This window comes from Staurois parvus, unplaced genomic scaffold (assembly GCF_062004578.1).
Source record: "Staurois parvus isolate SC_StPar_1 unplaced genomic scaffold, SC_StPar_1.0 ptg000052l, whole genome shotgun sequence".
Taxonomy (NCBI): Eukaryota; Metazoa; Chordata; class Amphibia; order Anura; family Ranidae; genus Staurois; species Staurois parvus.
The window spans coordinates 7,366,645-7,392,799 of record NW_028317848.1 but is presented as its reverse complement, the minus strand read 5'-3'; the positions used below and the strand labels follow the sequence as shown (position 1 = coordinate 7,392,799).

The 26,155-nt window shown below is 40.6% G+C and overlaps 1 protein-coding gene across 1 annotated transcript in view; it reads left to right on the top strand.

Moving 5' to 3' along the window:
• The first annotated feature begins 12,536 nt into the window (after positions 1-12,536).
• The window catches only part of DPY19L4 (dpy-19 like 4), an 80,850-nt gene continuing 67,231 nt past the window's right edge, over positions 12,537-26,155 (top strand). The window contains exons 1-2 of the mRNA XM_089666769.1: positions 12,537-12,609; positions 18,176-18,350. Coding sequence (XP_089522895.1) covers positions 18,338-18,350 — 13 coding nt within the window. The 5' untranslated portion in view covers positions 12,537-12,609; positions 18,176-18,337. The remainder of the gene's footprint in view (positions 12,610-18,175; positions 18,351-26,155) is intronic.

Below are 26,155 nucleotides of genomic sequence, written 5' to 3'. Positions count from 1 at the left end.
CCAGTCACAGAGTATTTTGTATTATGTAAACCCATTCACAAAATCCAAAACCATCTATGAATGAACAGGAGAGGGGAGGGGTGGGCAGAGATGCTATGTATGACAAAACAGCATCTCTCCTATCAAGACCCAGGAGTGTAAAGATAGCTGTACTCCCGAAACTCGGTGAAACTGTAAGTTGTAAATAACAGAAATACGTCCACAAGGTTGTATGCACCACGTTGGATTTAAAGTGTTGCTAAACCCACAACAGTAAAATCAGTCTGTATATGCAGTAAAGCATGCATGTTATACTCACTGTGGAAACTAAGGGATTAATCCTCTGCATTGTGTAAAACGGCAGTTTGATCCTTTCTTCTCTATTACTCCCCTTTTTCAAAAGACCACCCCTTATCTCCTGATAAGACAGACTGAACAATAGGCATTTGCACATGCTCAGTTTGGTGTGTATTGCTAGAGATGTTTTTTTTTTCTTGGGAGAGTGCATGTGATCAGCACAGGGCCAATCAGCACTGCCAATCAGCCCTGTCCAGACAAAGGTCAGGGGTTCTGCATCCTCCTTGAGCAGAAAAAAAACCTCCTCCTACAAGCTTTAGCTAGTGCTGGGCTGGACACTGATAGAAGTCACATGACTGCTCTAACTTCTGATGAGAAAAGGTATTTAGCAGTTTATATCTACTACAGTAATTGAATTTCCATGTTCTGTGTACTGTGGGAGACCAGATATAGTGGATGCAGGGTCCTCGGTTTAGTAACACTTTAACCCACAGTAAGCCAGCAGATTTTACAAAGTTGCTGAATTCCTGAAAGACAGTGTAGTCTGCAGTCAGGCTGTTAGTTTGGAGAAGGGAGAGTAGGATGGAGGAGTAGGGGAGTGCCTTGCCATTCTAGGTTATGGGGCTGTGCATTTCTATTGATGCACACAGTGTAGAGACTCTAGTCCTTGCATGCAAGGATGGTTTCATAGGATGCTGCAAGAGAAAGAAGCCACCCTAAGTCAGGAAACCCAGGGCAGCGGTAATGTCACCAGCTTATATAATAATATGGATCAGAATGGAAAATGTTTCTTTATAACACCCTGGTCACATCGGGTGCGACTTGGCATTTGATTTGCAAATTGTCGCACCCTATTGTCTGCTATTAGAGTGGTCATATCAGTGCGGTTCTGACTTGGGCGGAGCTGCACTGAGTTCTGAAGTAGTACATGCACTACTTTTGGTGCGATTTGCATAGACATCTGTGTCAGATGTCTTGCAAATCGCACCTCAAATTGGCAAGTTACCTGAATTTGTAATCGTGCGACTTCACTGTAAGATGCACAATTTCAAAATCAGCTATTTGAAGACGCGCATACACTTTTAAATTAAAAAGTTTGTTGCCATCTAGTGGCCACACAGGGGGATGTTTTTTTTCAAGTACATACATGTTAAAGGGACGCTGTCATGTTATTATTATAGAAAGTGGTATTAAACCCAAAAGCAAACAATTATTTTATTGCTGCTTATCAATTCCTTGCTTTATTTTCATCTGGTGCTTTGGCAGGTAAGTCTGTTGTTTTTCAACAGAACAAGCTCTCTTGCAAATGTAGCAGTTAGAGTGTTGAGACGCTGACCTGAACAAGTGTAGCAATGAATAGTTTTGACGCTTCTCTGACACTCTTATACAGCATGCTTGTTTCGGGATTATTCCTAAAGTCAAGCACAGCCAGGTATCTAGCCTTCTCAGGAGGTCCGACATGGCACTCCATAATTCCCTTATTAACCAGTTGCCCTCTGGAGGATTTTCCCCCTTTCATGACCAGGGCATTTTTTGCTATACGGCACTGCGCTACTTTAACTGACAATTGAGCGGTCATGCAACACTGTACACAAATGAAATTTATATAATTTTTTTCACACAAATGGAGCTTTCTTCTGGTGATATTTTGTAGGGATGCACCGAAATTTCAGTGGCCGAAATGTTTCAGCCAAAAATACCCTTACCAGGATTTGGTTGATATGAAAATAGGCACTAATACAGGTGTTGAAAATAACTCCGCCCCTTGCCACCCAATGGTTCTCAGCCATACCTGAGAACCCTTCTAACGATCCCGGTGCTGAGCATAGAGATCAGTGAAGGAAAGATGGCCTCCACTCATCTCTATGCCCTTGGAGGATCGGAGCAACGTCATTACGTCACCTTGTAAACAAGGCCATTTTTTTTTTCAAAGCACTAGATCAATGCTTCTTTTTTACATGATGCTTTACATTGTAGAGGAGAGATGGAGGGCCACACCCACATATGTAAACAATATTCAAACCACACATGTGAGGTATCGCCGCAAATGTCAGAGCAAGAGCAATAATGCTAGCACTAGACCTCCTTTGTAATTTTAAATTAGTAACCTATAAAAATTTTTAAAGTGTCACCCATGGAGATTTTTAAGTACTGTAGTTTGGCACAATTCCACGAGAGTGTGCAATGTTAAAGCATGACATGTTAGGTATCTATTTACTCGGCGTAACATCATCTTTCATATTTTACAAAAATCCTGGGGTATATATGTTTTCGGCCAAGTGCATCCTGGATTTTCGGTTTTGGCACTAGAATTTTCATTTCGGTGCACCACTAATATTTGATCATCACTGGATTTTTGAGCTTTAAATGAAAAAAAGACAGAAAATTAAAAAAAACAAAAAACATTTTTTACTTTTCGCTATAAAACATCCAATAAAAAAAATTAAAAAATAAAATTTCTTCATAAATTTAGGCCAAAATGTATTTTGCTACATGTCTGTGGGAATTAAATCACAATAAGTGTATATTGATTGGTTTGTGTGAAAGTATAGTGTCAAAATGGCGGTATATATACTGGAATTTTTATTTATTTATTTTTTATACTAGTAATGGCGGCAATCAGAGACTTATAGCAAGACTGTGATAGTACAGAGGGCATTCTGACTTTGAGTGGGAAATGACCAACTGCCACTGACATCTCTACTGACACTGTACTAATGACACTGGGCACGAAGGCATTAACATGTGGGGCGATCAAAGGGTTAACTATGTACTGTGTTGTGGGTACTGTTTTTTATCTCCCTGTTTGTAGACAGATAAAAACCAGCACATCCCCACTGACAGGAGAGAGATCTGTGTGACTGATCAGTGAACTGGCCGCTGCCAGTACCACGTGATTGCTCTGACCAATCACAGCAGATCACATGCCAATTGCACACAATGGATGGTGTTCATTCATGACATCCATTGTCTACTATTGTGTTGATCTCTTTGCTTGGTCACAGTGATCACATGATACAGACGGGCAATTACAGCTAATCTGTGCCATGTGATTAGCTGTGGCCAATCACAGCTAACCACAATATTAAACACTGTATAAATCGATTTCATTTAGTAAAAATGGTTGCCTATAATGGTGAAATTCACTGCTATATGCAATCATAAAATATTTTAAAAACAATCCTGATCACTTCCCCACAGTAGTACAATGTTACTTTGCTAACACTATATTGCTCTGGTCATAGTATGTTGAATAAAAAAAAAAATAATCGGAAAACAATAATACAATGTAATTAAAAAACAAAATTATAAAACTAAAAACAAATTATTACTTTTTTTTTTATACATACCATCACCTGTCAGTCTCACTGATCACTGCCACACCAGTTATATGATGACGTTGTACTGTACTGGTGACAGTATGTAAGATAAAAAAATTGTGAAAAAAAACTTTATTATTTCTTTATTTTCTAAAAAATTACAACTTCCAAAACTCCCCATTTCTTTTACTAAATACCGTGGAGTGTCTACTTTCCAAAAAGGTGTTATTTGTTGGGTATTTGTACTGTCCAGTCATTTTTGGGCCTCAAGAAATGAGATAGGCCATCAGTACATCAGGATGGATCAATTTTCAGATATATCCCATAGTTTGTGAACTCTATAACTTTCCTACAGACTAAATAATTGATTTGAGCTATTTTCACCAAGGAAATGTAGCAGTTTGGCCTAAATTTATGAAGAAAGGTTATTTAATTGCAAAATTTTATAACAGAAATTTCGAAAAACGTGTTTTTTTCCCACAATTTCCGGGCATTTTTGTTTATTTAGTAAAAAAGAAAAATAAACCCAGAGGTGATAAAATACCACCAAAAGAAAGCTCTACGTGTGAAAAAAAATTATAAAAATGTAATATGGGTACAGTGTTACATAACTGCGTAATTGTCATTCACAGTGTGACAGCGCTGAAAGCTAAAAATTGGACTGGGCAGGCAGGGGCTAAAAGTGCCCGGTATTGAAGTGGTTAGTTGCATTCTGATTTTGCTTCTTTTTATTTTTTACATGTAAAAACGATCATTAAGGGCAATGTAACATGTCCACTTTAGATCAGTGAGTTTACAAAGCACATACAGTCAGGTCCATAAATATTGGGACATTGACACAATTCTAACAATTTTGGCTCTATACACCACCACAATGTATTTGAAATGAAACGAACAAGATGTGCTTTAACTGCAGACTGTCAGCTTTAATTTGAGGGTATTTACATCCAAATCTGGTGAACGGTGTAGGAATTACAACAGTTTGCATATGTGCCTCCCACTTGTTAAGGGACCAAAAGTAATGGGACAATTGGCTTCTCAGCTGTTCCATGGCCAGGTGTGTGTTATTCCCTCATTATCCCAATTACAATGAGCAGATAAAAGGTCCAGAGTTCATTTCAAGTGTGCTATTTGCATTTGGAATCTGTTGCTGTCAACTCTCAAGATGAGGTCCAAAGAGCTGTCACTATCAGTGAAGCAAGCCATCATTAGGCTGAAAAAACAAAACAAACCCATCAGAGAGATAGCAAAAACATTAGGCGTGGCCAAAACAACTGTTTGGAACATTCTTAAAAAGAAGGAACGCACCGGTGAGCTCAGCAACACCAAAAGACCCGGAAGACCACGGAAAACAACTGTGGTGGATGACCGAAGAATTCTTTCCCTGGTGAAGAAAACACCCTTCACAACAGTTGGCCAGATCAAGAACACTCTCCAGGAGGTAGGTGTATGTGTGTCAAAGTCAACAATCAAGAGAAGACTTCACCAGAGTGAATACAGAGGGTTCACCACAAGATGTAAACCATTGGTGAGCCTCAAAAACAGGAAGGCCAGATTAGAGTTTGCCAAACGACATCTAAAAAAGCCTTCACAGTTCTGGAACAACATCCTATGGACAGAGGAGACCAAGATCAACTTGTACCAGAGTGATGGGAAGAGAAGAGTATGGAGAAGGAAAGGAACTGCTCATGATCCTAAGCATACCACCTCATCAGTGAAGCATGGTGGTGGTAGTGTCATGGCGTGGGCATGTATGGCTGCCAATGGAACTGGTTCTCTTGTATTTATTGATGATGTGACTGCTGAAAAAAGCAGCAGGATGAATTCTGAAGTGTTTCGGGCAATATTATCTGCTCATATTCAGCCAAATGCTTCAGAACTCATTGGACGCCACTTCACAGTGCAGATGGACAATGACCCAAAGCATACTGCAAAAGCAACCAAAGAGTTTTTTAAGGGAAAGAAGTGGAATGTTATGCAATGGCCAAGTCAATCACCTGACCTGAATCCGATTGAGCATGCATTTCACTTGCTGAAGACAAAACTGAAGGGAAAATGCCCCAAGAACAAGCAGGAACTGAAGACAGTTGCAGTAGAGGCCTGGCAGAGCATCACCTGGGATGAAACCCAGTGTCTGGTGATGTCTATGCGTTCCAGACTTCAGGCTGTGATTGACTGCAAAGGATTTGCAACCAAGTATTAAAAAGTGAAAATTTGATTTATGATTATTATTCTGTCCCATTACTTTTGGTCCCTTAACAAGTGGGAGGCACATATGCAAACTGTTGTAATTCCTACACCGTTCACCTGATTTGGATGTAAATACCCTCAAAGTAAAGCTGACAGTCTGCAGTTAAAGCACATCTTGTTATTTTCATTTCAAATCCATTGTGGTGGTGTATAGAGCCAAAAATGTTAGAATTGTGTCGATGTCCCAATATTTATGGACCTGACTGTACATACCTTTCTCTCACTTCTTCGCCCCCCAATTTATCTGCAGGAAGAAGAACAGCATTTCTGGATATAAAGGAACATTTATCCTGGCTCTCCAAAGTGCTACAGTGGATATAAAATGTCTACGCATCCCTGTTAAAATGTCAGGTTTCTGTAATATAAAAAAATGAGACAAAAATAAATAAATTCAGGACTTTTTCCACCTTTAATATGACCTATAAATTTGACAACTCAATGAAATCTTTTAGGGGGAGGAACATAAAAAAACTAAAATAATGTGGTTGCATAAGTAAGCACTCCCTCTTATAACTGGGATGTAGCTGTGTTCAGAATTAAGCAATCACATTCAAAATCATGTTAAATAGGAGTCAGTACACACCTGCCATCATTTAAAGTGCCTCTGATTAACCCCAAATAAAGTTCCGTTGTTCTAGTAGGTCTTTCCTGACATTTTCTTAGTCGCATCCTACAGCAGAAGCCATGGTCCGCAGGGAGCTTCCAAAGTATCAGAGGGATCTCATTGTTAAAAGGTATCAGTCAGGAGAAGGGTACAAAAGAATTTCCAAGGCATTAGATATACCATGGAACATGGTGAAGACAGTCTTCATCAAGTGGAGAAAATATGGCGTAACACTGACATTACCAAGAACTGGACGTCCCTCCAAAATTTATGAAAAGACGAGAGAAAAACTGGTCTGGGAAGCTGCCAAGAGGCCTACAGCAACATTAAAGGAGCTGCAGGAATATCTGACAAGTACTAGCTGTGTGGTAGATGTGACAACAATCTCCCGTATTCTTCATATGTCTGGGCTATGGGGTGGAGTGGCAAGACGGAAGCCTTTTCTTATGAAGCCAGGCTAAATTTTGCAAAAACACATCTGAAGTCTCTCAACATGTAGGAAAATGTGTTATAGTCTGATGAAACCAAGGTTGAACTTTTTGACCAAAATTCCAAAAGATGTTTGGCAGAAAAACAACACTGCACATCACCAAAAGAACACCATGCTTACAGTGAAGCATGGTGGTGGCAGCATCATGCTTTGGGGCTGTTGTTCTTCAGCTGGAACTGGGGCCTTAGTTAAGGTAGAGGGAATTATGAATTCTTCCAAATACCAGTCAATATTGGCACAAAACCTTCAGGCTTCTGCTAGAAAGCTGAACATGAAGAGGACCTAATAATAGAGTAAGTATGCAGCGCTCATAATGTAAACTTGTTATAATATAAAAACTGTTAATAAATGGAAAATAAAATAAGTAAAATAGTGAATGGATGAGAATAACGATACACAAGGTGAATGGAAATCCCTTTGATAACGTGTTTTACATGAAACGCGTCAGTATTAGCCCTGCCAGACTGACGTTTTCCACTGAGGCTACACGTGGGCCTAGTGGCCAGTTATGATATTGCTTCCTGCACTTCTAGTTTGAACACTTTTTTCATCTACATTTTGGCTCAGTGGCCAAATTTGGTATTGCTTTTCCATGCTATTTTGGATTGTTCACCATTTAAGCATTACTCTGCTTTGATGCATATCTCATCATTGTTATATATTTTTGTGATGGACTTTATGTCAATTTTAATTGATTTATAATAAACAAACTACACTATTATACACTTTTTGTTTTTGGGTGGCTTTATCAACATTTTTGAGCCACCCCAAGGTTGGAATAATACCTCTGGGTGTGAATCACTTAAACAGCTGGATTCGCTTAAGGGAGTATCCGCGGTTTTCATCTTCACCTGGATTCTGGTCCATTATGTTGTTTGGAGAGCTGCCTGATGTGTGTGAACCATTGGTGACCCCCTAATCTTCTGATGACCAGTACTGTGATGACTGCGAGGTCCCGGATTGCGATCTGGTATATATTACATGCGCATATCCTTTGCGCTTCTGGTAAGTGTAAGCACACTTCATTTCCAGCACTAAGAAGTCACCAGCACTTTATCCATTATCACTTTAAACACCCTGTGCCTATTGACCAGTGATACCATCCATTCACCTGTCTACTGGATTACCAGAACTCTACATTTTTTATGGCATAAGTTGTGACTTTGAGTCATTTCCATTCACCTTGTGTATCGTTATTCTCATCCATTCACTATTTTACTTATTTTATTTTCCATTTATTAACAGTTTTTATATTATACCAAGTTTACATTATGAGTGCTGCATACTTACTCTATTATTAGGTTCTCTGAGGATTGTGAGGTTTTATCCTTTATGCTAGAAGCCTTCTTTGTCCTTTTAGTGCACTCACTTTGATCCTGCGTTTTTGTTGAACATGAAGAGAATCTTTCAGCATGACAACGACCCAAATCATACATCCAAATCAACAAAGGAATGGCTTCACCAGAAGAAGATTAAAGTTTTGGAATGGCCCAGCCAGAGCCCAGACCTGAATCCAATCGAAAATCTGTGGGGTGATCTGAAGAGAGCTGTGCACAGGAGAGGCCCTCGCAATCTAACAGATTTGGAGTGTTTTTGCAAGGAAGAGTGGGCAAATATTGCCAAGTCAAGATGTGCCATGCTGATAGACTCATACCTAAAAAGAGTGAGTGCTGGAATCAAATCAAAAGGTGCTTCAGCAAAATATTAGTTTACGGGTGTGCACACTTATGCAACCATATTATTTTAGTTTTTTTAATTTTACTTTCCTCCACCTAAAAGATTTCAGTTTGTTTTTCAATTGAGTTGTACAGTTTACAGGTTACATTAAAGGTGGAAAAAGTTCTGCAATTATCTATCTTTGTCTCATTTTTTTTTTACATCACAGAAACCTGACATTGTAACAGGGGTGTGTAGACTTTTTATATCCACTGTATGCTCAGCGCTAAGTGACCGCTTTCCACGCCCAATGCTGTCATATAAAGGGGGAAGGGTACTCCTGTGCAGGATGGGGAAGTGCTTATAGGGAACGTGTGCTTTTACAATGCTTGCTGGAACATAAATCATCTGACTGCTGGATTTTACAAAATCTATCAGCCTGGTGATTGATTCCTAATTTGGCTGAATTAAAGTGTTCCTAAACCCAGGGCCCTGCAGTCACTATATCTGATCTCCCACAGTACACATGACAAGTCACTCCCCATGTTTCCCATTGGGTACCATTCATATCTGTATGACTTCAGGTCACAGCGACTTCAAAGTAGTTCTAACTTTCATGCAACTTGAGGGCCATAGACCATTCACACTTGTGCAACTTCAGAATCATGTGCTTTTCATTGCAACTTTACAGTGCAACTTGATGTGACTGTAATGTGACTTTGGATGAGTGCGACTTTGGCTTTGACCAAGGATAATTGTTTCTTCTGCACAAAGTCACACACAAGTCGCATGTACAACATTCAGGTGCGACTTTCATACAACTTTGGAGGGTTTACATCGTCTATGGCCTTCAAGTCGCATGAACGTTGGATCAAAATAGTGCAGGAAGTACTATGAAGTTGCTGCGACTTGAGGTTGCACATAAATGAATGGTATTCATTTTAAAACCTGAGGGGTGACTTTTCATGTGACTTTGGACCCCAAATTCGCATGACAAATCACATAAATGTGAAGGGAGCCTTCATGTAAACTCTCCAAAATTGCATGAAAGTCACACCTGAATGTTGTACATGCGACTTTATACAGAAGAAACAATTATCGTTGATCAAAGCCAAAGTCACATCAAAGCTGCACTTATTGAAAGTCACATCAAAGGCTCATTAAGGTTGCATACAGTCGCACTGTAAAGTTGTCGCATGAATTTGAAGTTGCTCAGGTGTGAATGGAGCAGAGTTACAAGTAAAGAGAATTGTGAAACAATTGTGGTCTGTACATCGTCTTATGTCTCTATCTGGGAGCAGAGAGTATTCAGCCCGCTTGATGTGTGCTACAAGAGTAACTTACGCAGGCCACACATGGGTCAAATTCTGAACGAATTTTCTTTAGAGAATTGGACATTTTGTACGTTTTGTAGTCTGATGGTGCCACCATTCATTTTGAAATTCAACCAACCAAGCCTTCAATTTCACCTCATGTTGCTACAGAAAAGATTTTTCATGGCCATGAATTTTCTTTTCTTTCCAAGTCACTGCTCAATTCTTTTTCAATTACATTGCTCGCACGATTTTTCCATCATTGATTAGAAATTAATTCGTTTTTCAAAAAATTTCCAACGTGCCCGATCACTCAAATTTGATGGTCACACGAAAATCGTCTGTTTCTGTGACCCACTAATGGTGCGAAATTAGAAGGAAAATTCTTAGAAAAGATTTTAGACAGAAAATTTGTTCAGAATTCAACCCATGTTGGCCAGCTTTAGGCTGCCCATACATTATACAACTTTTTTGAGAATTTTGCTTTAGATTTACCAAAAACCATAAAATATGAGGTCAAAACTAAACAACACTTCCAATTGTATCTAGTTAGACGGGCCCTTGTACTACATAATTGAAGGTAAATCTAAAGGAAATTGGGCAGAAAATTTGAATTCCAATGAAAACTCTCAGGCCTCTTTCACACAGGATGTATGTCAGTTTTTCATCTGTTCATTTACGGATGAAAAAACAGACACCCATGTATTTCTATGAACTAGCGGATGTAAACGGATGATCATCTGTTTACATCCGGTAAGGTCTGCATCCGTTAACCCTATTTTTCCTCCGTTAAAAAAATGTAATGGACGGAAAACTGATGTAAATATATGAAACACGGATGAAAAAAAACGATGTAAATGGATGTAAAGTAGATATAAAAGGACAAAAATGGATGTAAACAGACAAAAACGGATGTAAACTGATGAAAAATGTATATAAATGGACAAAAACAGATGTAAACGGACAAGAAAAATATGTAATCGGATAAAAAGATGTAAACCGGATGTAAACGGACAACAGATGTAAACTGATGAAAAACTGTTGTCAATGAACAAAAACAGATGTAAATGGATGAAAAACAGATGTAAATTAACAAAAAACAGATGTAAACTGACAAAAATGGATGTAAATGGATGAAAAATGGATGTAAACGGATGAAAAACAAATGTAAATGGGCAAAAAATGGATGCAAATGGACAAAAAATGGATGTAAACGGATGAAAAACAGATGTAAATGGACAAAAATAGATGTAAACGGATGAAAAATGGAAGTAAACTGAATGTAAATTGACAAAAAAACAGATGCAAATATGAAAAACAGATGAATAACGGATGTAAACAGACAAAAACGGATGTAAACTAACTAAAAAAAGGATGAAAATGGATGTAAACCGACGAAAACCAGATGTAAACTGACAAAACCAGATGTAAACGGATGGAAAATTGATGTAGACGGATAACAAAATGGTAAACGTATAGATTTAAACGGACAAACACATGTAAACAGATTAAAATGGATGTAAACAGACAAAAACAGATGTAAATGGATGTAAACAGATGTAAATGGATGTAAACGGATGAAAAGTAGATATAAAAGGCCAAAATGGATGTAAACAGACAAAAACGGATGTAAACTGATGAAAAATGTATATAAACGGACATAAAACAGATGTAAACTGACAAAAACGGATGTAAATGGCCGAAAAACAGATATAAACTGACAAAATTGAATGCAAACGGACGAAAAATGGATGAAAATGAATGTAAATGGACAAAAATCAGATGTAAAAGATGAAAAATGGATGTAAACGGATGAAAAATGGATGTAAAAGATGAAAAATGGATGTAAGTGGACGAAAAACTGATGTAAACGGACAGAAAATTGATGTAAAAGGATGAAAATTGATGTAAACGGAAGAAAACTGGATGTAAACAGACGAAAAATTGATGTAAATTGATGAAATACTGATGTAAACGGATGAAAAACAGATGTGAAGAATGAAAAATGGATGAAAAACAGACAAAACCTGATGTAAACGGATGAATAACTAACGTAAACAGATTTAAAAAATGGATGACAAATGGATGTAAACGGACTAAAAATTGATGTAAAAACTGGTGTGAGGTGATTTTCTCGGACAATACGTGACTGAACTGATGAAAACACCAGATCGCCGGGTGAAGGAGAACTTAGAAAAGATTTCTAAATAAACTTCTTCCGGAATGTCCGGTGCAGGGGCGGACTGACCATTTAGAAACTCGGGCACTGCCCGAGGGCCCGGGGTCAGTAGGGGGCCCCATGAGATGCCCCCGGTACCTTTTTCATAGGCTTTTTTGAGTTTGGGCAAGGACACAGGGGCCCCATGATCCCCTATTGCCCGGAGCCCCATGAGTTGTCAGTCCGCCTCTGGTCCGGTGTATGGCCGGCTCCCCCTGATGGATGGATCGGTAGGTGGGTGGGTGCCGCATGCTGGGCGGACATTGCTTTGTATCCCGGAATGTTTCCGTTCCAGTCCGTCCATGATGATCACCCCGGAGAGCCCAGCCTGCAGATCGGCACTCCTCAGGTTTCTCCTTTCACAATGATCAGGCGCAGCCTCGGATCGGCACTCAATTAAGGCGGACTACTTCCTGTGTCTGGACTCTGAATGGCACTCGGCGCTCTGCAGCGTGCGGCCAGGCTGGGGGACATTGCAGCTGGTAGGTGACAGTGGCCCCCGGGCTATAGGGTGGACAGTAGTGTGGGGGCAGGGCACTGTAACCCCTTCTCTTCCAGAAGCCCAGCATGGTCTCCTGCCGGCTGGGACAACTTTATTTTGTGACTTGCCGGGTGCTGTGCGGGGGAGGGGTGGTGATGGGACATGGGCCCCCTGTGTACACGGCGCTGTACCCCCTCATTCTGTGTGCTGGTGTCAGGTGACTTGCTGCTCCTCTTATGTTCCTCTCCCCCCCCCATAATTTCCAGGGGGGCCCTATGGGGGAGTACACCCCACAACCCCCACCTATGGCTGCCACCTCACCCCTCTAATCCCGAATACAGATTACTTACATGGCTTCTGGGGGTCATTCACTGCAGATAGGGCACTGGGTGTGTTTAACCCTTTGCCCTCCAGAGGATCCCCCCCCCCCCCCCCCTCACCAGGACAGTTTTTTGTGTTACGGCGCTGCGTTACTTTACCTGACAATTGCGCGGTCATACTACGCTGCACCCAGATGAAATTTACATCCTTTTTTCCCCACAAATAGAGCTTTCTTTCAGTATTTGATCGCTTGTGCGGTTTTTATCTTTTGCGCTATAAACAAAAAAAAAAAAAGTGATAATTTTGAGAAAAATATTTTTTACTTTTTGCTATAAAACATGTCCAGTAAAAAAAATATAAAATCAAGTTTCTTTGCTAAAAATAATCCTAATATGTGTAAATGAATTGGTTTATGTGAAAGTTTAGCATTCACAATGGCGGTATATATACTGGAATTTAAAAAAAAAAAAGGTTTTTTTACACGAATGCTGGCGATCAGCGACTTATAGTGGGACTGCAGCGGACATTCTGACACTGGGGGGAACTGACTTGGTGTCACTGACATCCCCAGTGACACCAATACAGTGATCAGTGCTAATAAAAAGCATTGATACTGCACTAATGGCACTGGGAAGGAAGGGGTTAACTGTGCTGTTTTGCAATGTGTGCTGTGTGTGTCACTGTAAGCACACTGCTTTGTATGGTTGTGCTATGCAGTGTGCAGGAGCGGACAGGGGAGAGATCTGTGTTGTTTACATACAGGTCTCTCCCCCGTCGGTAGTAATTGGAGATCACCGGGTGCCAGCAGACCCGGTGACTGATAGCTAAGGCTGCAAACAGCAGCGTGGGTAGAGCGTGGGTTCCCCTACCCAGAACTGCAAATCCATGTGTATATATACGTGATTTTACGCACCCGTTCCGCCCTGTAGCAGTATTTCTGCTATAGGGCGGCACGGAAGCGGTTAATTACCACCTTATTCAGCCCCAGAACCTGTGTAATTAATTTGTTGGGTTTTAAATGGATGAGATGGCAGCCGTACCCCGAGGAGCTTGATCTCTGACATCTTTTATTGCTGTTTGTTTGTTCTATGACAAGGCCCGGCTTGGCACTGTTGCTCTGCAGTAATTCATGTGTTGAGCGTAAGTTTCTGCGGAGTTCAGCTGGACATTGGTGGCGTTCATCCTCATGGACATCAGCTGCGGCACACCACAGCACACTATTTTGCAGTATGATGGGCTGGGTTACAGGAAAATAGTACATGCACTTTTTTTTTTTTTTTGGTGCTGTATGTGGCTTGTTCATGGACTGCCTTACACAACATGTTGACCTGTGGAAAGAATGTGCATTGACAAACAGGGCTGACTGCAGAACAATGGTGTGAAGCCAGCCTACAGGTACAAGCAATGGATGCGGTAATAAACCCCACACCAATGTTGTATTATATTGTAGCTTACCAATCCTTCGATGTGGTGGCTGCATTCATTTTCTTTATTTAGGTTTTTTCCCTTCTGTTTTCACCTGGTGATCTGGGCAGTAACCCACCTCCTGTATTAGAGCACCCCAACTCTGGGTGAAGGAGCACAAGGGAGCGCCTATGCCAGTCTGGGGAAGGGAAGTGTTAGATGGACTAGCAGATTTTGATACACTAACACATTGAAGCCAAACTCCAGCTAACAATTTATATGTAGGTAGGCTTCATTTGGACGTGTGGTTGGGGGGGGGGGCGGCATGACAAAAATGCATTCTTTTTGCCTCCTTGCCAACCCACCCTCCCTAAATCTGGGTTCACACCTATGCATTTTGCAGAAAAGCACAGCAGTCCATTTACCATGATTTCCTGTGAGACAGGTTCGCATCTCCGTGTTTTCTGGAAAGGGTCAGGTACCTTTTTAAATGCAAAATGTTGCGTTTTTGGTTGTATAGACTTCAATGGAGACACTGCAGAAAAGCATGTAGTGTGTTTTTTTTATGCGTTTTGCATTTTATTCTGCCCAGCAACAAGTTGAAAAAAAGGGAAAAAAAACTCTGCAAAACGTATGTGCAAAAACGCACCGCAAAAGCACTGCAGAAACAGATAAAATGCAAACTGCATAGGTGTGAATCTAGCCTTAAGGATAAGTTTACTTTAAAAAAGAAAAAATTAAATAAATTACCATTTTTTTGCAGGTAAAAAAATATGCATTTATTATTTCTTTTTTTTGGAGCCTGGAAAGCACTGCACCAGCGGTCAGCAGAACACTGACGCCATGCAGGACTCCTGCAGACAATCAGTGTAGCTGTGTGCCCATACAGGCAAGGAGACACAGTCTGACAGACTCGATGAACTACCAAAGCACTCAACAGCGCCTTGGAAGTTCATGGAGATTACAAGCTGACAGCCACAAAGGCTATGGGGACTTGTAGTTCATTCACAGAGCTCTGTGAAGGAATAATGAGGCTGTGTGGGCGGAGCCCTGGACTGCCACACTGTTTTCAGAAAGTGACAGCAAGCACAGGGAACTTTTTCCCGTACCGCTGTCACGGGGGGGGGGGGGGGGGGGGGGGAATCAGGGAGTGGCTGCAGCGAAGGGAACATGTTACATGTTCCACGCTAAAAACAGGTACAACATGTAACATGTTCCCACAGGTGAACCTATCCTGTACGCTGCAATAGACAACAGACAGAGGTGTTTGCATGCCACTGTCAAAATGCTTTGCTTTACACCAGCAGCAAAGGCATCCTGATGCAGCAATCGACAGACAGCAAGCCCACCGAAGGTTACACACTCAAGCAAATGGAGAAGAGCCACAAACTCCCTGCAACTGTGCAATGCATGTGGTTTTCTACATTTGGCAGCAAAGATGGTGTTAAAACAGGCAGTGAGGAGTCGTCACATCACTTCCTCATCACTTGTCAATAGCTTCTGAAGCAAAATCCAAATGTAGAATGGGCTTCAGAGGAAAGGGAGATTTACACACACTTCTAAATCTACCCTTCCAGCTGTTTTTTTTCCGTTTGGAATAAAGGTTTTACATAAATAAAAGCTGATCATTGTAAGCATCTCTGTCAGTGGTAAATGGTTTGTCTCATCCCTGTAACTGCTACATCTGCAAGAGAGCTTATTCTTTAAAAAAAAAAAAACAGACTTACTGGTAGGTGAAAATAAAAGAAGGAAATCCTGAATAGAAACCAATACAGCTTAAGAATTGGAATGCTGTAATATAATACAGTGCCTTGAAAAAGTATTCATACCCCTTGAAATTTTCCATATTTTGTCATGTTACAACCAAAAACGTAAATGTATTTTATTGGGATTTTATGTGATAGACCAACACAAAGTGGGACATAATTGTGAAGTGGACGGAAAATGATGAATGGTTTTCAACATTTTTACAAATAAACATGTGAAAAGTGTGATGTGCATCTGTATTCAGTCCCTATTATTCTGATACCCCTAACTAAAATCTAGTGGAACCAGTTGCCTTCAGAAGTCACCAAATTAGTAGAGAGTCCACCTGTGTGTAATTTAATCTCAGTATAAATACAGCTGTTCTGTGAAGCCCTCAGGTTTGTTAGAGAACATTAGTGAACAAACAGCATCATGAAGGCCAAGGACACACACCAGACAGGTCAGGGATAAAGTTGTGGAGAAGTTTAAAGCAGGGTTAGGTTATAAAAATTATACCTAGCTTTGAACATCTCACAGGGCACTGTTCAAGCCACACTGCAAAAATGGTTAAAGAATGGTTTGAGGAACACAACATGTTTGAAGTGTTGACTTGGTTTCCAAATTCTCCAGATCTCACTCTAATTGAGCATCTGTGGGTTGTTCTGGAAAACCAAGTCCGATACATGGAAGCCCCACCTCACAACTTTCCGGATCTGCTACTGAATGCATGGTGCCAGATACCACAGCATACCTTCAGAGATCTAATGACGTCCATGCCTCGATGGGTCTGGGCTGCTTTGGTGGCAAAAGGGTGACTTATTCAAAGCGAGGTGAGTGGTCATAACATTCTGGTTGATCGGTATAGAGCAGTTTTGCTGGCTAGACGATGAAAAAACAAACCTATCTCTCCATCCACATACATAAGGTGGATGGAGGCATCAACCCTGCCCCCCGCCAGGGTATTGTATTTTGACAGTGGGACTTGGAGCTGTTAGAACAAACTGATCAGCGTCTGCAGCTCCAAGAGCAGAAAAATAGTCTCATAGTCAAGGGTGTGATGAATGGTATTCTATAGTCTGTTGAGGAGCACAGCTGTTGGATCCATGCATAATACATTTCCTTCACTCCCAGGTAATCTAGGTAATATATTCTGTTTCTGGCCATAGGCATGTTCATTTGGATATAAAGGTCATAAAAGTTCCAGTTTTTAACTAGCTCAGCCACCTGTCAGTACAACTGCCTTTTAGATTTCTTTTTTCCCTGTACTGAATGTTGCAGGACAAGTAATTTTTTTACCTACGTCTTTCAGATACATGTGATTGTAAACTGACAAATAGCTTGAAAAGTATTTGTTAGCATCTGGTTAAAATAAGACTGAAAGAGGAGCTCCTTTCAGTTATAAAAAAAGAAATTTTAAGTCACCAGCATAAATACCAGCCCAGGGACCCAGCACTGTCATCACCAAGGCTTCGCCAGCCTTCGGATCCCTGGTACTGTCCCAGGAGGTTGCGGCTGGGGATGGAGGGGTGAACTTCTTCTCTGTTAACCTACCTGCCAGAAATGGGTACCCACAATGATGAGAGTGGAGAGGGGAAGGAGGAGGATGAGCAGATTTTCTCTTTTTATGTGAAGTTCCGCTTGAAACAGCAACAAGTGTATGTAAACCAAAATATATTTTCAGGATATTTGGGTTCAAGCTTAACTGTATGCAGTTTTCTTAAAGCAAACCATAACTTGCCTCCGCTTGTTCTCTTGCCAGCAATGACATCTTTCCCCAGTCTTTATCCAGGTTCTGGATCTTCAACCAACTTCATTGGTTGAGCCAGAATGATGTAACTCCCACGCATGCACACAGGAGTTCATTCATTTCAGCACCAAGGTCAGGAATGTGCTCTGAGCATTCTAAAGAAGATTGCAATTAGTTAGGTACCTTTGTTTATTGTAGAAGACACATAGCATGCCAGTGCTGTAGACAAGCTCCTGGTTGGTCCTATATGTAAACTTAGGCATTGAGGTATAGTGGTGTGTTGTAGCCATTGTTGCAGTTTGTTAACCGAAGTATCAAAAGTATGATGTTATGCTTTGTGTTATTTAAGGTCTGCAATGACTGAGAGTGATAAATCAACACACTGCTTTTCCTGGTAACAGCGGCTGTTCCATGTTGTAACTGCACTGCGTGTTAATGGTGCGCTTCACAGCCAGGTTCCCAACATACAAATATAGACTCAGCTCTGCAAGTACATTCCAAGCATCTCAACATGGAAAATGAAGGTGAGTACAAGCTTTGGGGTTTTATTCATTGGGAAGACTAGGCACATGTCCATGAAAGTGTTGAATAGATTCTTTTCTTTTTTAATTGTACTATAATTATTGTTATGTTGTGTGGTAGGCTGCTTAAAAGAATATAAAATTATATGTGGGTATGTATTGTAAAGGGGACAGACTGAACTGGTATTGGCAGCAGTAAACCATGAACAAGCAGGTTGGTAATGCACTTACCCAGCAAGGCAGTTAACTAACGCAGCTCAGTGCAGGGGGGTTTGTACAGCAAGTCTGTAGCATAAAACAGAACATCTTGGCTTAGCCAAAAATTCAGCTCCATCCTGAGTAACAGGTGCCCCCTAATGCCCCCCCCCCCAAAAAAAAAAAAAAAAAAAAAAAACCAGGCAGCTCTACCTTTTTTAGCATTTTGTTAGCGCTAGGGCTTTTCACCCAGTAGCTCACTCCTAAGCCTCAGTCAGCCATCAAATATCAGGATCTGTGCAACGCTGCTACTAATTAGTATGGATTGGCTACCGGGTAAGATGTGGACTTAGAAATTTGGGTGTATTCCCACCCAAAGCTCTACAAAGCCTTTGGGATCCAAATCAGAGCTTGTTAGAATCCTCCAAAGCAGACACAGACTATGGAGGCCCTTGCCATGTGAAGGTAACACATATATACCATCTGCAACCCTGCCAGCCAGTGCCTCATTATATATAGAGTACATATATGCAACAGGCAGTAGGTGCGTTCAACAGGACTTACAGCAGGAGAAATTTTCCAACGTAGTTTAACCGCTTCCATACTGGGCACTTTTACCCCCTTCCTGCCCAGCCATTTTTCAGGTTTCAGCGCTCTCACACTTTGACAATTTCGCAGTCATACAACCCTGTACCCAAATTAAACTTTTATCATTTTCTTCACACAACTAGAGCTTTCTTTTGGTGGTATTTAATAAACACTGGGGTTTTTATTTTTTGCTAAATTAACAAAAAAGACCGAACATTTTGAAAAAAAAACATGTTTTTCTTTGTTTTTGTTATAAAAGTTTGCAAATAAATTTTTCTTCATAAATGTAAGCCAAGATATGTTCTACTACATGTCTTTGGTGAAAATAACCCAAATTAGGATGTATTATTTAGTTTGTAGGAAAGTTATAGAGTTCACAAACTATGGTATAGATCTGAATATTGATCAATCCTGAAGTACTGACAGCCAATCTAATTTCTTGAGGTCCAAGAATGTCAGAACAGTACAGATATCCCCCAAATGACCACTTTTTGCAGAGTAGACAGACCAACGTATTTCATAAGAGACATGGCTAGTTTTTTGAAGTTGTAATTTTTTTGTCATAATTTTTCGGAAAATGAAAAAATTAAAAATTATTTTCACTATTTTTTTTTTTTTTTTTTACATACTGTCACCAGTACAGCGTCATCATATAACTGGCATGGCGGTGATCAGGGACACTGACTGGTGACAGTACGAAAAAAATAAATATTTTTTTATTAAATTTTTTTCAAGATTTTTTTTTTTTTTTTCATACTTCACTATGACCAAAGTAGTACAATGTTACCATACTAACATTGTACTACTTTGGGGAAGTGATCAGTATTTTTTTTTTTTTTTTACACAATTTGCTTATAGCAAAGAATTACTTTAATATAAGCAAGCATTTACCTGAATGACATCGATTCATTCAGGGTTTTTTTTTTTTTTTTTCTGCTTAGCTGTGATTTGGTCACAGCTAATCACATGACACAGCTGGGTTGTGATTAGCCCAGCTTGTGCATGTGATCGGTGTGACCATTCACAGGTAGACGCACTTGTAATACAATGGATGGCATGAAAGGGAACTGTCATGTGACCTGCTGTGATTGGTCACACCAGGTCACATGGTACCGGCAACGGGGCCGGTATACAGATCTGTCATCGGCTGCATCCGAGGTATACGGCCGGTGACAGATCGCGCTGCTGCGCGGCTCTGCAAACAGGCAAACTGCGCATGCCTGAAAGGACGCCATATGGCGTCCACCCAACGGGACAAGGGGTTTTGCAGGCCGCCATCTGGCTATAGGCCGGTCGGGAACCTGTTAATCAGTATCAACGTTTCTCCATGCAGCGCTTCTGGGATGGGCAAGATCAATTCATTGTGACGGCACTGGTTAATTATAATTGATTTTGTCCATCCCAGAAGTGCTGTATGGGTAAGAGCTAGGATTTCAAATTCCCAGCCTGCTGGACTGGCTTCTGTGGTGGTGACTGGTCAGCATTGCCAGAGGTAAGTACAGTGGGGACTGAAGGGTGTGGGTAGGTTGGGAGGGTTTCCGGTGTTAGTTCACATTTACATTTTTTTACTAACACTTTAACTCTTGTAAACTGGCTACGAGGAACTGAGTTAAACACCCCAGGAGGATGAAAGCTAGGATTATGCAGCAATTGTTTCTGGTCTGTTGGTTTTAACATATCGCTCATTATTTTTCTCCATTAATAAGGATGCTCGTATCCAGAAATTTACAAGAATTCCCGTCTAAAATGTTATTAAATTCCAAGTTCAGTATCGGATAATTCAAAAACGTGTCAAATAAAAATAAAGATTCACCGTTGCTACCCCATACTGCAAAAATATTGTTTATAAAGCAATACCAGCCTAGGAAGTTATTCTGAAAAAAAAAATAGTTTAAATGTATGCATTCTCCATCATGTTCATAAAATCATTACCATATGGGGGTGGCGACATGTGAGCCCATCAATGCACCCAGTAATTGTACAAAATGATGATCCTTGAAAAGAAAGTAATTATTCTTTAATACCAATTGTAAATGATTAAGGGAAGTTCAGCTTCATGTGAAGCATTCAATTCAGACTTCTGCAACAGCCTATGGCATGCTAAAACACCAAGTTCATGTGATATATAAGTATATAAGATGGGAATGTCTCCTGTCACAAGAATGCAGTCCATAGGCACCTTCACTTCTTTAATATGTTGTAAGAAATCATTTGTGTTACAAATCTAAGACTTTGTATGTTGTATCAAAGGGGTTAAAACCTTATCCAAATATCTAGATGCAGGTGCAGTCACAGACTCCGTTCCTGCCAGAATCGGTCTCTCTGGTGTTTGCAGGGGATTCTTATGTATTTTAGGGAGTATATAAAATACAGTTTTTACTGGTTGAAAAAGGAATGAAAAATGTTTTGTTTCATCATCAATAATACCATTCTTTAATACCTTATTAGCAACAGCAGCTGTAGGGTTAACAAAGGGCAGTAAGTAGAACTATCTGAGAACTGTCTGAGAGCTTCCTCTTCCTATCTCACAGCAGTTCTGAAGGGAAAGCTGTTGGTTTCAGCCCTGTTGCAAGAGCACTGTTTATCTACGCTGCTTGTGTGGTCCACCTAAACATTTGAAAGATATATCCACAAGTACACAGTATAGCCCTTAAAATGATACTAAAGGTTCCCTTTTTTAAAAATAAAATAACAAACATGTTATACTTATCCTGCTCTGTACAATGGTTTTGCACAGATCTTCCTGTTTTCGGGTCCCCCGCTAGCGCTCCTGGCTCCTCCCTCCTTCAAGTGCTCACCATCGGAAGACGCTTCCTATGGGGGCACTTATGTGGGCTTGTTCTCGAGCCAAGCTGTTTGTTTCTGTTCAGACACACAGCCTGACTAGGTTCTGCTTCCTGTTGTCTGCTATTTTGACTGACAGCAGCAGAAGCCAGTGGCCAAACCATCAGCCAAGCCTGTGCGAGCCAGGAGAGGAGCTGCTGCAAATGTGCAGAGCACTGGACCAAGATCAGGGCTCAGGTGAATATTTAGGGGGTACTGGGGGAGGGGCTGCATGTAAAAGGTTTTTACCTTAATGCAGAGAATGCATTAAGGTAAAAAAAAAACTTTTACCTTTATAACTACTTTAACCGCCTCCCACCTGCCATATAAGGAAATGACAGGAGGGCGGCGGTTCTCTTATTCTGGGAGGACGTCATATGAACCTCGCGGTGATCAGTGGTGCGCTGTGTCCCTGGGACACGGCGGATCACGGATCAGCGGAAAGAGCCAATGACGTCGGCTCTGTCATGTGATCAGCTGTGTCCAATCACAGCTGATCGCATGTAAATAAGGAAATGTTGGTTATCGGCATTCCTCTCCTTCTGAGCTGTCACACTGACAACTGGTGAGGAGAGGAGAGCCGGTAATCATCATGTAGAGGGGACATCTACACTGATCATCAGTGCCCTGATGATCAGTGTAGCCCCATCAGTGCCACCTGTCAGTGTCCATCAATGCCACATATCTGTGCCTATCAGTGCCCATCTGAGCTGCCTGTCAGTGCCGCCTGTCAGTTTCGGTGCCACCTACCAGTGCCTCCTCATCACTGCAGCCTCATAAGCGCACATTAGTGAAGGAGAAAAATTACTTATTTACAACATTTTATAACAACATTTTCAGTTGTTTTTGGTTTGTTTAGCACATAAATAAAAAACCCAGAGGTGATTAAATACCACCAAAAGAAAGCTCTATCTGCCTCAAACAAAATGATAAAAATGTAATGAGTACAGTATTCAATGACCTCGCAATTGTCATTCAAAGTGTGACAGCGCTGAAAGCTGAAAATTGGCCTTGGCAGGAAGGGGGTGAAAGTGCCCGCTAGGCAAGTGGTTAAATTACATCCTGCAGTCTGAAAAAAGCAAAAAAAAAATATGCGCACACAAGGGTTAGACTAAAAAAAGGAAAAGCTACATGATTTGCAGGTGTGAAAGTGACAACATGTTTACATTGAATGCGGAAGTGATGTATCATTCTTTTGCTTCCTGTGAAGACAGATTGAGCTCTGCAGTCACTTTTGCAGCAATTGTTTTCTTATTCCAGGTCAAAATTCTGTGCAATGTTCTTTTGTCTCTTTTGGTCAGTTGACCATATCGACTGCGCTTATGCTTTTCAGACGGCGGTTTCCCTGAAACTGTATATGCAGTCATAACCTTTGATACTGTACGTCGCGACATGGTAAGCAAATTGGCAACTTCACTCACCGAGCCACTAGCTAAGCAGGCACGAGCAATTTGTCCTCTCTGAACCTCAGTAAGCTCTGACATGACTTTATTACTAGCAGTGCATGCAGTGAATGACAAAGTGAGGCTTCCAACCTGTTAGCTAGGTGTCTCATCACACAGCAAAAGAGTATTACATCACTTCCGCTTTCAACACAAAACATATTGTCACTTTCACACATGCAAACCATGTAGCGTTTCCTTTTTTTTTTTTTTTTGTCTAACCCCCATATTTTGTAAGTGCTGTTCTGCTGGACTACAAAGCATCTTCCCTCTCATTTTCATGAAATAAAGGGAAGTTTTTCTATAGGCAGGTCTGACAACACTGCTTAGGATTTTAGTGCAGCAGAAGCAGCATTGTCACCTCATCTAGATTGTAAGCTCCAAGGAACAGGGCCCTCCTTTCCCTCTTGTATTGAACTGTATTGTTGCTGTATTGTCTCCCGTTATATTGTAAAGCACTGAGCAAACTGTTGGCGCTATATAAATCCTGTATAATAATAATAATTACAGGTTAGTAGCTCATGGAATTTCTGGCAGGGTCGTAATTTTTTATACCTGTACTTCTGCAGCGTTGTTAAAGCGCAAGTTCACCTTTAGTTATATGTTGCCCCACCCCCACCAGGACAGTGGATGCAGGGAGAGGATCACATTTTGAAAATGAGACCACTGCGCTCACACTGCCATGTCTTTCATTTACAGTGATCTGTGAATGTAAAAAGTACAAGTTCATTCAACCTTCCTCTAGCTTTGTAACGGAAAGCCCCTATGGGGATACAGGCACAAAGCTACAGGAAGACTGTGCATCCACAATCTGCCGATCATGGGAACAATACTCTGCAGGCTTCTGTTAGAAAAAAAAATAATAATAATAAATGCACATTATTTTTCCTGCAACAAGAAGTACATTTACATTAATTTACTTGTCCTGATTAAAAAAATATATATATTTTTGCCAGGATGGAAAATTGATATTCTTTATTAGGCAGAGGTGCTTTTAGAATGTCTCAGGCTTTTAAAAATGAAAGCGGTTTTATAGTGACCTAAACTTTTTAATCTTTTTTTTTTTTTACATATCTTTTAAAAGCAGAGGCCCTAGAGAATAAATTGGTGGGTGTTGCAATTTTTTATGTCACATGGTAATTACGCAGCAGTTTTTCAAAAACAATTTTATGGGAAAAAATGCACTCTCTTTAATTTTATTGCAAAAAAACACATAGCCCAATGTTTTGCTAAAATATAAAAGATAATGTTATACCAAGTAAATAGACACCAAACATGTCACCCTTTAAAACTGCACATGTCTGTGCAACGGCAACAAATAACAAAAATTGTACTGTCCTTAGGCGTAACTTTAAAAGCCTTTATAGATTATCACTTTAAATTTACTGAGGAAGTCTGGTCTTAGAATTGCTGCTCACATTATGACGTTCACGGTGATACCTCACATGTGTGGGACAATCGCTGTTTGTGTGTGTACGGGACTGATTTTTACACTGTTGCTTTAATTTTTTTGTTTTGTTTTTATGATTACTTTTATTGCTGTCACAAGGAATGTAAACATCCTTTGTGATGGCAATAGGCAGTGACAGGTACTCTTTATGGAAAGATCTGGCTTCAAGAAAACCCCCGATACCTCCTCTGCCTTGCTTTCCATTTTTAAATATGGCACCATTTACATCTGAGGAAACCAGAAGTGATGTATGCTCATCATTCCTGTTTCCTATATCATAGAGGCGGAGAGAGTGGTTCCGGTCTGTGTCCGCCTCTGTGATCATCTGACGGAAGTGCCGGCTTGTCAATCGGGTGTCCTGGTGGGACGGGGCAACCCTCACAAGGTGGTGGGGGAAACATTCCCTCCCTCTGCTTGTAAAAGTGATCCAGTGGCTAGTTAGCTGCTTGGATTGCTTTTACAAGAGAGGCGACCATTGGTTGTAAACCCTGCTGCTTACCCCCAGCAGGACTAAATGTTTAAAAAAAAAAACCTCTTGCTCAATGCCCGTAACTGCATGTCCTGGGTGCCGGGAGATAGGAATTGCACATCCATGGCACTTATTTTATTTTAAAAGGTGAGCTTGGCCTTAAAAGAAACAAAAGGGGAAATATGCATGTATTGCAGATATGTACTAAATGTGATTTTATTTTTTGCTCAGGCATACACTTTGGGGCATGTTTATAAAGTAGCGAGTTTGACCGTTACTAAGATTGTAATCGGGCGGCACAGTGGCTTAGTGGTTAGCACTTCTGCCTTGCAGTGATTGGGTCATGGGTTCAATTCTCAACCATGGCGCCACCTGCATGGAGTTTGCATGTTCTCCCTGTGTTTGCATGGGTTTCCTCCCACATTCCAAAGACATGCTGGTAGGTTAATTGGCTCCTGTCTAAATTGTCCTAGTTTCATCCCTGGCTACGTGGGATTTCCTGCATGGTAGGGGTTGGGGAAAGACCTGGCAACCTACCCTGTAAAATAACTGCTAAGAGAATTCATGGAAAAAGTCGCTTATGAGTGACGGTCCATGCAATCGCCAAGGGTCAGATACAACTGAATGGATAGATAGAAGATTGTAATGTATGTTTTATACCAGGGTGGATTTGATTTAAATCAAACTGATTTAAATCATGATTTAAATCACGATTTAAATCACTAGTCAGTAAGACTTGATTTAAATCCTAGTTTTCTACATAAAGACTAATTCTTGCTGATATAACTTTAATATGCAAGTAGATGAAGATTTTTAGAATAACAACTTTTCATATTAGTTT